We start from the raw sequence: 14,326 nt of genomic DNA on the forward strand, positions 1-14,326 counted from the left end.
CACACACACACACAGTTTCAGCCAGAAAACAGTGTCATGAGATGGAGTGTCCAGAGCAGGCAGACTTGTGAATGCGATAATCAGCCCATCTCAAATTCCTTCCGCTTAAAGTCAGGCTACGGACAATCGGGGCCATTTACTCACCAGTATTGCTGTCATCTGACATAGTTGACGTCCTAATGGAGAGGGATATTTTCAGATACTACTTTCACATACTGGCAGACATTCCTGCCTGAAGGTGTGTTTCCCAAGAGAACACGGTGGCATGTTTGATAGGTCATTATATCGGAATGAGCTTAGGTGTTTTAGGGCTGTGACTCTGCCATGTTGATCCCTACAGTTTGTACTGTTGTGCCTCTTGTTTTTTTCTTCTTCGTCTCTTTAGGAGATTATTTGCAACAAGGGAAACAATGTTTTAATCCTTAACAACACTTGTCAATATTCCACTCCTTTCTACAGCGCAGTCCTCCCATTACCAGACGGGGCCTGTGGTTTGTTAATCAGTAGTTAGTTAGTTGGTTGTTGAAATGATTTGTCATTGTAGTTTTTTTTGTTGGTAAGTCTCCTGTGACCTTCCTCAGAGAGAGAGAGAGAGAGAGAGAGAGAGAGAGAGAGAGAGAGAGAGAGAGAGAGAGAGAGAGAGAGAGAGAGAGAGAGAGAGAGAGAGAGAGAGAGAGAGAGAGAGAGAGAGAGAGAGAGAGAGAGAGAGAGAGAGAGAGAGAGAGAGAGAGAGAGAGAGAGAGAGAGAGAGAGAGAGAGAGAGAACTGGTACTACCACCACAGCTCTGGCATGCAAATTGTATGCAAAGTCAGGGAGCAAAGCACTTGTGGCAGTTGAAGCCTGGATACAACTGGGGGGAAAGAGACAGGAGACGACATGTCTGTGCTCAGTAACGAGCATGACTAGTCATGGTTAGATGTGTGCTAATTGTTTAAAACTGATACAACAGCGCCCTGCTGCACAAACACATGACGAGCATAAACTTTCTGTGTTCCCCCCTCAAACCATGTGACGGCGGCGCCGGTGACGCGTGCATAGTTGCTTCTCACTCACGCTGCATCTCCACAAGGAACGCTGTGGAGTCTCAGCGCTGTTGAATCAATCACTTGGTCAGGGGCTCCAAATGTGGGCAGTGTTTTCAGGGCAGGTGGGAAGGGCCCCGGATGTTGATTGTTTTTGTTAAATAATGTCCAGAATAAGCAGAAGGATCATGAAAACAACTGATCCAGCGCTCACCCAAATACGCTTCATCATGTCTGCAACATTAACCCCCAAACTACCTTTTATGTGTAGCTGCTGTCACCTGTCAAATCAATATACTGCTGAAAATGCATGTTGAAGATAGTTCTTCATCCCAGACTTGTAATAAACAAAGGAAATATTTAGTCCTACCCCTTCGGGATATCCAATGTTGACTGAAATTTTCATGCACATCTGAATCATGTGAATTCGCCGGCACAATATGAATCATACACGCGACGCGTCATACTGTAAACAGTTTGATTCCTGTTCCCAGGTCGGGATCAAGCTGCTGTTGGCTGAACCTTCCTATCTGCCCGTTGCTGTATCTGACATCACAAACGTGTCTGTTCACATACAGTAGAGCATTGCCACATTCCAGACAGATCATATCGGCGAGGTGATAGCTGCTGTCTCCCGCTGCCAGTTTCTGAAGGGCTTCGCCGCCTTGCCCATGTGGATGGTATCCGAAAGGGAGAGAAAGCTTGGAGGGAAGAGCCGGTGGATTTCTCAAGGCAGGCCCAGCAGAGCAGCAGCCGCCTGGGTCCCAGTGTCAGCTGCCTGGTCTGCTGTTGTTTTGCAGAGGGGCTTTGGGAAGTCCTTGCCCTCAGAGGTCAACTGAGAACGCCTCCCAGTTCCTGCTTTGACAGACACCAAGCGCTCACACAGACATTTTCCTTGTTCCACTTTATCTGTGGGCCCTCAAATGGATCTTTCCCCCAGAAGCTACAAAACTGGGGTGGCTTTATGTGACTGCAGTATTAAAGTCAGATTAGTTTACGGTTGTGGGGTAAATTAGCCTAACGGGATTCTTGTGATTGAGATAAGGAACTTCTGATCATTTTCTTTATTGGTTTATCTGTTGATTATTTTAACTTAATTTAGTGCCTGACTGATGTTAGAAAAAAGCGTCTTTTTAAACTGAATAATCAATTATCCTTTCATACAAAAAACATCAGAAAATAGAGAAAAGTATGTGTTATTAATGTCCCAGAGGCAAAGTTGATGTAAAATCACTTGTTTTGTGAAACCAACATTCCAAATCCTAAAACACTTTGAAGTGTTTCTTGTGCGTAACTATTAATCTCTTTGAGAAAACTGTTGTTGATACATTTGATGTAGACCAGCTTGGTAGTGCTTCAGTGCATTAACAGTCTTCATTGACATCCTTAAGAAATAAAGGTGCCTTATTTTTTGATTGGGTGCATTTCTATTCCCTTTTATATGGCTCTCAAGATGGTGACGGCGGTCAACGTCTAACGGTGCTAACAGTGCTAACAGCGCTAACAGCGCCAATGGAGCAAATGACGGCAAAAGTGCTGACAGAGCTTTACAGTGTTAACCTGAGGGGAAACCGCTGTATGAGCCCAGAGCAGCCCAGAGCAGAGCAGAGCAGCCCAGTGCAGTAAAAGCATTGCACACACGGCTATGTCAACAAAGCAAAGTAAAGCTTGGATAACAACACACACCGAGGGAGACATTACTCCACTATATCTTTACATTGCTGCTCTATTAATGCTCTGAATCCCGTATAAAGAACCTCTTATGCTTCACAACTATTTGTCTCAAAATGACACTTTATCAACTTCTTCTTCCCCAACCACCAAGTGCATCCATTTTTGTTTCCATATTCATTGTGAAAATCCCCGGGAGGCCTTGTTTGAACCTTTGTCATAATATCCTGTCCTTTGCCATGAACTCTGGTTTAGCCTGTGTGTTTTCTGCCCCAAACCTAATTAATGCACCACTAGCAGATGTCAGCCTTCCTTTGGATGGTACCTACAGGAAGTGTTGTGACAGAGGCCCCATCACCTCTATCAGCTGAGCTTAAAATACTGCCGTTCTGAAAAAGAATTAGATCCCATTGATTTTTGTCTTATGATTTGCACCAGCAGTGAGAATGTTTGTACTTACTTGCTACACTCTCAGAAAGTACACTATCACGGCGGTGATGGTTTTATTTAATGGTGCTTAAAACCCTAACACACCTAAGGGTACCATTAGATTGTACTACTGTCAGGTGTTTCTACTGAAATAGAAATCTAACGTCTGCACTGTTCATTGTATCCAAACACAAACTCATACAGGGATCATGCTACCAGCTTGTGTGCGTGCCGGTAGCTTACATGTCATATGACTGTCATTAGATTGACCTTCTGGAGCAAATAGGCTTTACAGTTGTGATGTCAGTCAGTTGAAATGGGCCAACCACTCAGCACTGCAGCATAGAGGGACATAGACCCCATTCCTAACCCTTACAAAAAACAATGTTACTAAAAGCAAAAGCAGTTTATTTTTGAAAATTTTAATTTCAGTGCAAGATGCTTGCTTTGGTGTTGCAGTGTGTGGCCAATGAAAAACAAAGGCAGTTGACAGCTATTTCTTTTTTGAGCATATATTTACCCAGGGACGGTTGACTTGCAGCACACTTGCTCTTCTTGACCGGCGCCCTGCTTTGCAGTCAAAACAGCCTTTCTGAGAAACTCTGTTTGAGCTGCTTCAGCGTACTGTAGATGCACCAAGCATCTACAGTACGCTGGTGTTTATTCAAATAGCATGCTTTTAATTTGTGAATGCAACAATGCGGATTACTGCAACACTTATCTTCCATGCAAATGCCACAATAGCTATCAATGTGAATCATGTTGGAAAAGGAAGTGGTCTGTGTTTTCCCCTCCGCACATCTTATTTGTAGATGTAATGATGATATGATGATATGATGATATTTATACACAAGTTCCGGCAGGCGGAACCTTAGATGGCGGCTATTTTCTTCCTGGCAACATGTTAATGTTGTTTGTGAAGTAGGATTTTGATCAAACTTGAATATTGTCTTGCTTTGCCATATATTGTGTAATGTGTGTGTGTGTATGTATATATATATATATATATATATATATATATATATATATATATATATATATATATATATATATATATATATATATATATATATATATATATTAATCCTTTTCCACATCGGGGTTGTGATGCCACTCAGAACAAGGAAGTAGAGTTGTTATGGAGTGATTTCCTGTGTAAATAATCTATTTTAACAGTATGTTGCAGCTATAAAATACATATTCCGACACATTCTCTGAGATTAGAGCGACAGTCTGAATAATCCAGGGAAATTGACAGGAAATAAATTATGTAAAAAAGATGTTTGACCAGATTATTAACATATCCTCCTCTCACGGAAAACACAACACACTCAGTAGAATTGCAATGAAATGGCATTGGTCTAAAGATCATGCAATTTAGGATATCGGCCAAAAATGTTATAGTGTGCATACCCATAAAACGTGTTTTATGAACTTTAAAAATGACCCTACTGTGTGAAGGTGCTCATAACCCTTGGACACGTTGTTCCTACGTGAAGTGGGAGTTGATTTTTACCAGCCATGGGTTCAGTAGGACCAGAGGCCTCCTGGAATATGATTTTAACACAAGCAGCTGTAAATATGCTAAAATGATGAGTGTTGGGATGTGTTATCTTTCTGTTTCATGTGAAACGCTTGCCTTCAGGCGATAGTTGGTAGGCGCTGGAAATGTGAAAGTAAGTGAGGTTGTGGTGCAAATAGTAATATTCGACAAAAAAACTACAAGCCCGCAGATGTTTTTTCTGTATAGCAGTGATGATTAATTTGAGTCAGGAAACGGTGATGAAGTGGAAAAAGCTGATGAAAGTGAATTGCATCTCTGTCATATGAATATTATTTGGATCAGTTATCTCCTTTAAGGTTTAAGGTCCGCGTGCCTCTAATATCGATGTAGTTTAGTTTAGGGATTATTCTTTCTCCAGACAGTGATGAGTCATTGCAGTTCAGTTGTAGGAACTGAAATGTCCTACAACTGAAGCTCAGATAAGAATACACAATAAGTAATGTAGCCACTGCACAAATACACAGTCAAAAAATAGGACGATGTGATAAGCCATTTAGATCACTGACATGTGTGTCGAAGGTTTTCAGGTCACATTACGCACAATGTTATTCTCTCAATGCATTTCACCAATAATCATCACAGCACATCGATGTGATTGTTTCACTCATGATAAATGGTCAGCTCAGCTCAATATATGCTCATTCTGTCTATTGGGCTATTTTATTGTTATTCAGACATTCTTTCGTCATGTTTAACATTAAAATAACCTTAAATCAATAAAAAAAATTTCATATCACTTGGAGAGTATTTGTGGAGACAAAGACACACCACGGCACCGGGTGAATATTGTGTTTTTTTGCTATGTGTGCTAACAAGAGAGGAGGTACTTAGCTGAACTGAGGATTTATCACGACTAAAATATCTATGAATTCTGCCTTTTTAATGATGATTTACAAAGTGATCTGTTTAAGTGTTGAAAAAAAAAATACCGACACCCCCGTGTTTTAAAGACTCAAATATGAAGTGAAAAGCTGAGGTCGGACGTTCCTCTTGCGTGTAAATGTTTCTACTCTGTGCTCCTGAAGAGACTGGGTTTCATCCGACGTCGTGCATCTACAGCCACCTCGCTGCAGAGCAGCCAGAGAGACCAGGAGATGCTCGCGGCGCACCCTCCGCACACAGCCGCGTATGAGCCGCAGCAGATGGCAGGGGCAGCGGAAGTAACACAAAGAGTTCTGATTAAAGATAATGCTCCCCGTTAGTCAAACTGTCAGGGCGGGCTCCCGCTAAATAAGCCCAGCCTTTTGCTGATACGGAGACACATCGAGAGATTACTCATTTTCCCTAATGATGGAAGTGTTCAACTGCAAATTGAGGCTGATTATATCTACCAAGAGCTTTTGAGAGGTTGTTTTTCACGGGATGTGCCGCAGATTTTGCAGATCATTGCTCCTGTGAGGAGAGTGAATAAGCACTTTGGGTGCCGAATGTGGGATGGAGCTTTCCATCACAGCCATATGATGACATTGTATGCGGAAAGTGTGCGTTTCCCATAATGTCACGAAAGCTGAACGACATAAGGCCCTACTGTAAAGGCACTGAACAGGTTTGAACTGATGCCTTGCTCAAAAGGAAAATATCAATTTAGCAATTGTGCAGCATTTAGGATTAAGGATAACAGCAGGAATTAAACGTTCCTTCCCTGTCCGCCTTGGCCCGCTAACCTCTCACCTTCTTTATTAACACATACGAATTTATGAGCCTGTTTGGGTCTCATCTGCATGTGTTATGTCTTGCAGCTGCCAGCCTTCCAAGGTCAGTGTTTTGACTATCGGGAAACCTGAGCAGTTTGATTTAACGGCGCTCTAATGCATCTGTTGGACTTTAAACGCCTGTAGTTTTATTCTCTCAGCGGTTCTGTGATACATCTTTTTCGTGTTTACTTCGGGCACACGGATGGGACAGGGCCACGTCCGATCCGGCAGCATCTGGATGTCTTCACCACTCGAGACAGATAATGGGCCGGAGCTGCTGATAAAAGCAAAATGGCCAACATTGTAGGCACGCTGTTGGACTCCTGTTTTGTTTGTGAATTTATTGGAAGAGCTCCAGAAACGTCTGTTTTAAACTTTGTCCGGGACAGCTGTCTGCTTAACATCTTTTGCTCCGAGCCGAGATGGGGAGCCCTGTGTAAACTGTAGGACTTCCAAGGAGCGTCCTCGTGCTCCCTCAGGTTTATTTAAGCTGTTACATAAACTGATGTCACATAGTGCTATTTTCTGTATTTACCTAACTAATGTTTTTAGTGCTTCTTACGTGAGGGGTGGAATAACAGAGCATCTTTCATGTTCTGCTTTTCAGGTTTTTTTTCATTTCTTTGTCGAGAAACTTAGAATCTGAAAGGTTTTTTTTGTGCTATGTGAATGGCCAGGCTATATTCTTCAAATGTAACTGGGTTGCACTCCCTCACATGCGGAAACTCCCATCTGTTCCTGGAATGTGGGCTGACGTGTGACCCGCTATTGATTAGGACCACATAATCGGGGCTCTGTCGTCATTGTCTGCTGCAGCCCGTCCAGCTTTGTCCCCTCTCACCACATTAACCAGCATCACAAGTGTTCAGCCATTCGCTCGCACAATAATGGCCATTATAGCAGTCCCACCTTTTTAATTCATGCGTTGCAAAGTGGTCCTCGCTGCTGTTCTTTTGTTTTGAGGTTTTTTTCTGGAATTATGAAATTCTAGCCTTATTCAGTCAGCAGAAGGGACAAGATATGAAGTCATCGATGTGCTAAATATTCCTCTTTTGTTCTTCTTTAACTTTGAGAAGCAAGGAAACAGCACCCACATATAATAGATGTGCTATGAATGCATTACAGGGGATTCTTGTAGGAGGGCTCTGTCTCCTGTCCTTACTTAGAGCCAGTAACCATCAGGATGATGACTGAAACGCTGCTTATATGTAGACCAGGATCATTCATAACAAAGTTTTGTATATAAGCTTTTAAAACAAGGTGCTTTAGGAGTGGAAGTTATTTGTCCCAGTCCAAGGTCTTAGAATAAGAAAAGTCAGGATTTTATTTCAAGACCCAAACTAAAACCAAATTCCCCGTGTGTCTGATTCAGTTGAGAAACATCATTAAAGTGATTGTTCATAGAAAACAATGGAACGTTGCCACATAAAATAACCCTAACCCTCCCCTCTGCAACGCCTCTTCATTATTTTATCACGACATGTCTCATGATACACTTCCAGTTAATGAAGCAATGGGATCAATTTCAGGAGTGCCTCTGTTTTGAATATTGCACATTTTATCTGAAGTGTGTCATGCAGTGTGAGACACACACTGGTGTGGTCTTGGCCCAACCCCTTTAAAGTCTTGGTCTCGGTCTCCACACACTGGTGTGGTCTTGGCCCAACCCCTTTAAAGTCTTGGTCTTGGTCTCCACACACTGGTGTGGTCTTGGCCCAACCCCTTTAAAGTCTTGGTCTCGTCTCGGTCTCCACACACTCTGGTCTTGGCCATGACTCTGTTGAAGTGGTCCTGACTACAACACTGCTTTCGGGATATTAATGTTTTTTTTCCCCAGACAACCCTTTTTAATTTTACAAAAGAAGCCAAACGTATGGCTATTCAAATGTGCAATATTGTCAATAAACACAAACAGCCGTAAAACAGGTTTCCCTAAATGAAATACAAAGATTATTTATAGAGCTTCCAGATTATGTGAAAGTTCATACCGAATTTGGGCTGCTGGGAGTCCTTATTGGCTGCAATTAGATACCAAAGAACCCCCCCTGGCCCCTCCCCTACCCTCCCCCAAACCACTTTTCCTCCCCCTCTTAACTGTCTTGTCCCATCCCTCAGAAGCCCACCAGTGGGACCTCTGAGAACACTGATGGGATCCCTCTTACTTCACCTTTTACTATAATTAAGCAGTAATGGCCCAGCACCGGTGCATTTTCATGTTGTCTCATCACGGTGTTGTAAGTGTGTGTGCATGTGTGTGCATGTGTGTGCATGCGTGTGAGAGCAGGGCACATCTAGACACTTTGCCCGAGGCCTTCGGTCTGTGTGTGTGTGCGTGTGTGTGTGTGTGTGTGTGTGTGTGTGTGTGTGTGCAGCAGGTAAAGCAGAGGAGTCCAAAACAACTAGCTGCTGTCTCCTCCTCTCCTCTTTAAAAGGTAAACAAGACCATTCTAGCCCGCAAGTCGGACGACATACGTGTTTGGCTTGGATGTTTGCTCATGCACATTTAAAAACATGCGGACTGATGCTTATCGGCCTGCCCTGTTGACACAGCCGGCTACTAGCCACACACAATGTTTTGCTCTGTTGCCGTAAAAGGCACACCTTGGATAATTGTTTCAGGCCACGAGCATCTCCGACTTCATTAGTCAGTGTTACCAGGACAGCACACTTAGTTGTGTTCAAAGACGCAAGACTGGGCTTTTATTTATTTTTTTAGATATGCGCAAATACAGCAATCGATCGCTGCGTGACTTATCAGCCGTCACTGTGTATTTATCTCCTAAAATTGTGGTGTAAAGCCCCGGAGAACTATCAACACATACCAGACGATTGCGTCCCCTTTGTACGACTGTTTGTTTTCGCACAGTGTCATTGTTTAGCAGGCTGCCAAAAATAGAACAAAACATGTCCACTTATCAACATGCAAAGAGACAAAAGGAATTGGCAAGACAAACCAGTTTTGATCCTATTTTTAGAAGCGAACTTTGCTCAAAAGATTGTTTTGTTATTAAAGGTTTTTCCTTCCCCAGTCTTCTGAAATAGATGCAGACGCTGTTCACCGTTGTGCTCCACTGTATTCTCTTTGTATCTGTAGCTGCCTGCCATCAGCGTGGGACAAATGAGACCATGGTGGAACAAGGTGAGATCAAGCCTTCGTGGGATGATTGAATGAGATGGTGGGGACTTTACGCTGTGCGTTCACAGATACGGATGGCTGCTCTTCTTCTTGGAGAGCTTCAAGCGCTGGCAGCGAATTTATTTAATTTAGTTTTTACAGTCTAGAGTTGAGGCCCTGACAATACACATAGCTGGATTTTTCAAACTTAAGTGTATTAGGTTAAGTTTTCCTAATTTACAGTAGAATGTTTGTTTTGTGACTCGTCGTGAACGTGTCTTTTTTTTAATTTGACCTTTGTTTGCCTTTGATCTCTTCTGCAGCAGAACATGATGAACAAATGTGAGCTTCAGCATGTTACGTGTTGTTTGGGGTTTATTGCTCATACAATAATATATGACAGCATGTTCATTTAGGGTGTGATCGGGTAGCTCACAACTCTCTCAGTGGTCCACTGTCCAGTCCACTTGTTAACAAGGGCAGTGGGTCTCTTCTTCTCTCCCCAGAACAGTGATGAGCTTAAACCAAAGCTATGGGGGGTTGGAGAGCTGGGAGAGTTCAGCCTAGTTTTACAGCTTCAGCCCTCACTTCCCAGCGCTTAGACAGTGATCGATGGGCTTAGACATGCTCTGTAGGACAGGCGGTGGGTGGGTTAGCTCATTTTGTTGTGTCCTCCCCCATGATTTACTTCACCAGGGAAGTTTGCTTGAATCTGAAATAGTCTGTGTGAGAGAGAGAGACAGAGAGAGAGATAGAGAGGGAGGAAAAGCTGCACTGCCAGTTGTGTGTGAAAAGGCTGATTTGAAACTGAATGTGCTTGAAACATTGTCTCTCATTTTGCATGCAATATTTCTGTGAGGAGCTTGGCAGATAGTTTGACAAAGGGAAACATTGTTCACCCCTCTCATTCAGACCAAGCTGTAAATTAATTTGTTCTTGATTTAGGCAGCAGCTACTTTTCCTATGGAAAATACTTCCTCTATTTTTAGTATGACAAGGCCTCCTAAATGAGTCGTCTTCCCTTGTGGTCCAGAGCTGTGGCTGTCCTGGGTTAATACGCTGGCCGCAGCTGAAAGATGCCAGGAATAACCCAGCTGGGTCGCCCTGACCTCTTGGAACTGGGCAGCGCTCCAGGTCTCAATTAAGTGATGCTCTCTCTTTCCAGAAAAGGCAATAATATTTAAATGGGATGTGTGCTGTAATGGAAGTGAACCAAAGAGCGTTGTGGACCTGGAGGAGAAAAAAAATGTGTGCAGTGTTCCTTTAGAACAGCGTGAACGCTGGACTGTATTTTATTACGTAAAATAAGAAACTTCACACTCCAATTAAATCATTTAGAAGGTCAATTGAGGAGTTTCACTGTTGACTTCTTTGGAATCTTGTTTCCTCCCACCCATTACCAGTATAATCTGCATTGTAAACATTCCCAACAACCTCATCGTGAGAAATTAGCTAATACAATTGCACAACTCATCAGATAGTGCTGATTAAACTTCTTGTGGTAAGATGCACACAGAGCACGACTCCCACCAACACCATTAAGGCCATACTGCCTCCAGCTTTTATCAGTGTATCAGGCTGACAGAAAATGAAATGAAAAAGTCTTATAGCCCAATACCTCAGCAGTACTTCAGCTACACATGGAAGATAAGATCACAATCTGCACATCCTGTGGAAAAAGAGAGAGAGAAAGAAAATGTGTGGCCGCGAAGAGAACTGCTAACATGTCAAAATTACACTTCAGTAATGTTTTGTGTGAGGAAGGATGGATCTCGTCTCAAAATATAATCTGCGAGTCATTGCATCCCCATTTCTCACAATTTATTATCATTTACTACTGTTGTTTGTATTACTTAACGCAATAATGTTCTGGAGATTATAATGTAAAGTGTTGAAAATTGTAAATTGAATACCTTTTTGTTTTTTAACTATTCGTTGGACCTAACAAAAAATATGAAGACACCACCTTGAAATTTCAGTCATTAGTTGCAGCCCCATTTAAAAAAAAAATATATATATATATATATATATATATATATATATATAATTAAAGAAGTAAAGACAATTGGTGCCAAAAACCTGCATATGACTTAAATACATTTTTTTTTTTTAGAGGCAGGAATTTAGAAGCATCCCTATCGTTAGCATTCGCAGTGATAAAGAACAAAAGTGTCATCTCATGGCACTGAACCCTCTTTAATTAATTCGACTTATGCAGAGACACCAAAGCGATGACCACTGAGCAGAAAGCACATTACAGCTTTATGCAAAAGCACAGGCAGGTGTAACATTATTAAAGATGGTTCTGTTCCATGTGTCCCAGACAGTGCTTGTCCTAGTGAGCCCACAACAGTGTGACAGACAGCATGCACAGCACCAGGAGTGCTGATGCCGGAGCAGCTAATTCAGCCGTCATTAATTTTATACCCTGAACTGCCTCTCAGAGGTAATGGCATATGAAGCAAGGTTGCACCCATATTTCCATAGAAAGGAGCAGCACCTTATAAACGACACAAGAGAAATGCAATGCTATCCATTTCTCTGCCCTGTGTGTGTTTTGTGTGTGTGATGGGGGGCAGTTAGCCTTGCAGCAGCGCCTGTGTTGATGGAGAGAGAGGGGGCCTGCAGGATCCTGTGTGTCAGCAGCCTGCATGTGAGAGACATTGCCTGGCGGAAATGCATCACTGGCAGATGTCCAACACCCCCCGCCCCCCCTCCCCCCTTTACTCCCTCTTTCCCTTCCTGGTCTATCTTCCTCTTTTGTCTCCGAGCACAGAGAACACAGAGGCCCTTTAAGACAGTCACTGGGAAAAACATATGGAGGCCACTGTTCTTCCTTCATGCTCTTCCAGATGACAAATACAACAGCGGTGTTGTTGGTGTGAAAGTCAACACATTGCATCGTAGTTTTTTTTAACTGGAGCGTGTGCTTCTGCTGCCTTTTCATGTGGTTGTGACTAGGGGTGTTTATTTACACTCGTAGAAGACTCCTCCGGGGCCAGTGACACGCTCACACGCAGATGTAGTTTGATTGGAGCGAAGCGGTGTCATTCACCGTGCACTTCGCGTGGGAGGAGCCCGCAGTCTTGTGATGAAGTTTTCATGGAGGAGTTGTGCTTCTCTCTTCTAGCTCACGGACGGATATCAACACAGGAAATACGTTGGGGGGAGTAAACACCTGCTGCCCCCCCTCGCACAGCCTCCAACGCACACAGACAACCACACACAACCGCATGTGTGCTAAAGCACAGTAACCTGCTCAATGCAGCAGACGTAGGTTTCTCTGAGGTCTGTTTGATCAACAGTTAGCATCATACCTGGAGTCCAGCTGTTGAGCATGTGTTGCCACGGCAACATTCTGCATCGCATATAGTGAGAGAGTAAAACCTGAAGAATTGTTGAGCATTTAAATGCAGATTTGTATCACTATAAATGAAATTCTCCCCATCAACACATGTATGATTTGGACTTTCTGGCTCACTGAGTGCTGAGGATGTTCTGATGCCTTTTTTTATTATTAATCTTTTTTCCAGGCGTGGAAGAAACGCTGGTTCATACTCCGCAGCGGCCGCATGAGCGGTGACCCCGATGTCCTCGAGTACTACAAGAACGACCACTCCAAGAAACCCATCCGTGTCATCGACCTGCACTGCTGCGAACAGGTGGACGCCGGCCTGACCTTCAAGCGGAAGGAGTTCCAGGACAGCTTTGTGTTTGACATCAAGACCTCAGACCGCACTTTTTATCTCGTAGCCGAGACGGAGGAGGAGATGAACAAGTGGGTCCGCTCCATCTGCCAGCTGTGTGGGTTCAACCAGTCGGACGACAACCACGGTAGGAAACCCTGACCTGTCTTTGTTGTTCAATCCTCTGCCACTGTGTTGTTTATCTCTCCACCATCTCCGCTTTTACCTCTACCAAGTTTAATGGTTTTGTTGTTTAAAAACTCATTAAAACATTTTAACGTTCAGTTCAATTTTTCAGGTTTGCTCTGACATCTTTTGGTCTTCTGCTACTATCTCAAACAGTTAGTTGGTACAGCACATATTCATGCTTCCAGTATGGTTAGTCAATTAATGAATTTGTTGATTAACAGAACATGAGCGATATCATTTGGTTATTGATACATTTTTCAAGTAATTTATCTATCAAAACTTACCAAACACTTGCTGGCTTTTAATTATGAATAATTATCCTTGTTTTACGTCATAAGTTGGAAAAACTACGGTTTGGGAGGAAACACACCTTGCGTTATGTTTTAGGGAATTTTTAACAATTTCTTGACATTTTATTGACCAAAGAATTGGAACAAACTGAACCGTATAATATGCATATACTGTATCTTTACGGATTAAATATACTGTGTTTGGTTGTCTCAAGAATATAAGCAGCAGAAAACCAAATACAATAACCTCTCGTTTATCAGGCTCCCTCTGTGCGTTCTCATGTTATTTGGAACAGATTGCATCTTAGTGTTCACAAAAGAAATCAGCAGCAGAAGTCCAGTCACATGATATCATTGGCAATTGTGTTCTTTCCATCTTTGCTATTTGAGAGGGTAGAATAGGAACATCCCTGCCAAATAAATGGACACAGTGTCTGAGAGTGTTATTGATTTTTCTCTTCGTTTGTTTTGTTAAAGAAGGGGTCCGATCTGTTGTGTACAGGATGATGGAAACTCTTAGTATGGGCCATTTTCAAAGATAGCAGCCGGTTCAGTGTCATGTTGTTGCCACATCTGGCTCGTGTCACATAAAGCATGTTGGATTAAAGCGCTTATCAGACAAGACATGCTAATGATAACATTGTTATGCAGCAATGTTCTTTTGT

General features: G+C 42.7%; 1 protein-coding gene across 1 annotated transcript in view; it reads left to right on the forward strand.

The window, feature by feature from the left end:
* The window catches only part of gab2 (GRB2-associated binding protein 2), a gene marked incomplete at both ends in the record, with an annotated part of 30,568 nt that overhangs the window by 1,152 nt on the left and 15,090 nt on the right, over positions 1 to 14,326 (forward strand). Inside the window, one exon of the mRNA XM_079224858.1 lies at positions 13,030 to 13,330. Coding sequence (XP_079080984.1) covers positions 13,030 to 13,330 — 301 coding nt within the window. The remainder of the gene's footprint in view (positions 1 to 13,029; positions 13,331 to 14,326) is intronic.

Source organism: Taurulus bubalis (genome assembly GCF_910589615.1).
Source record: "Taurulus bubalis genome assembly, chromosome: 10".
Lineage (NCBI taxonomy): Eukaryota > Metazoa > Chordata > Actinopteri > Perciformes > Cottidae > Taurulus > Taurulus bubalis.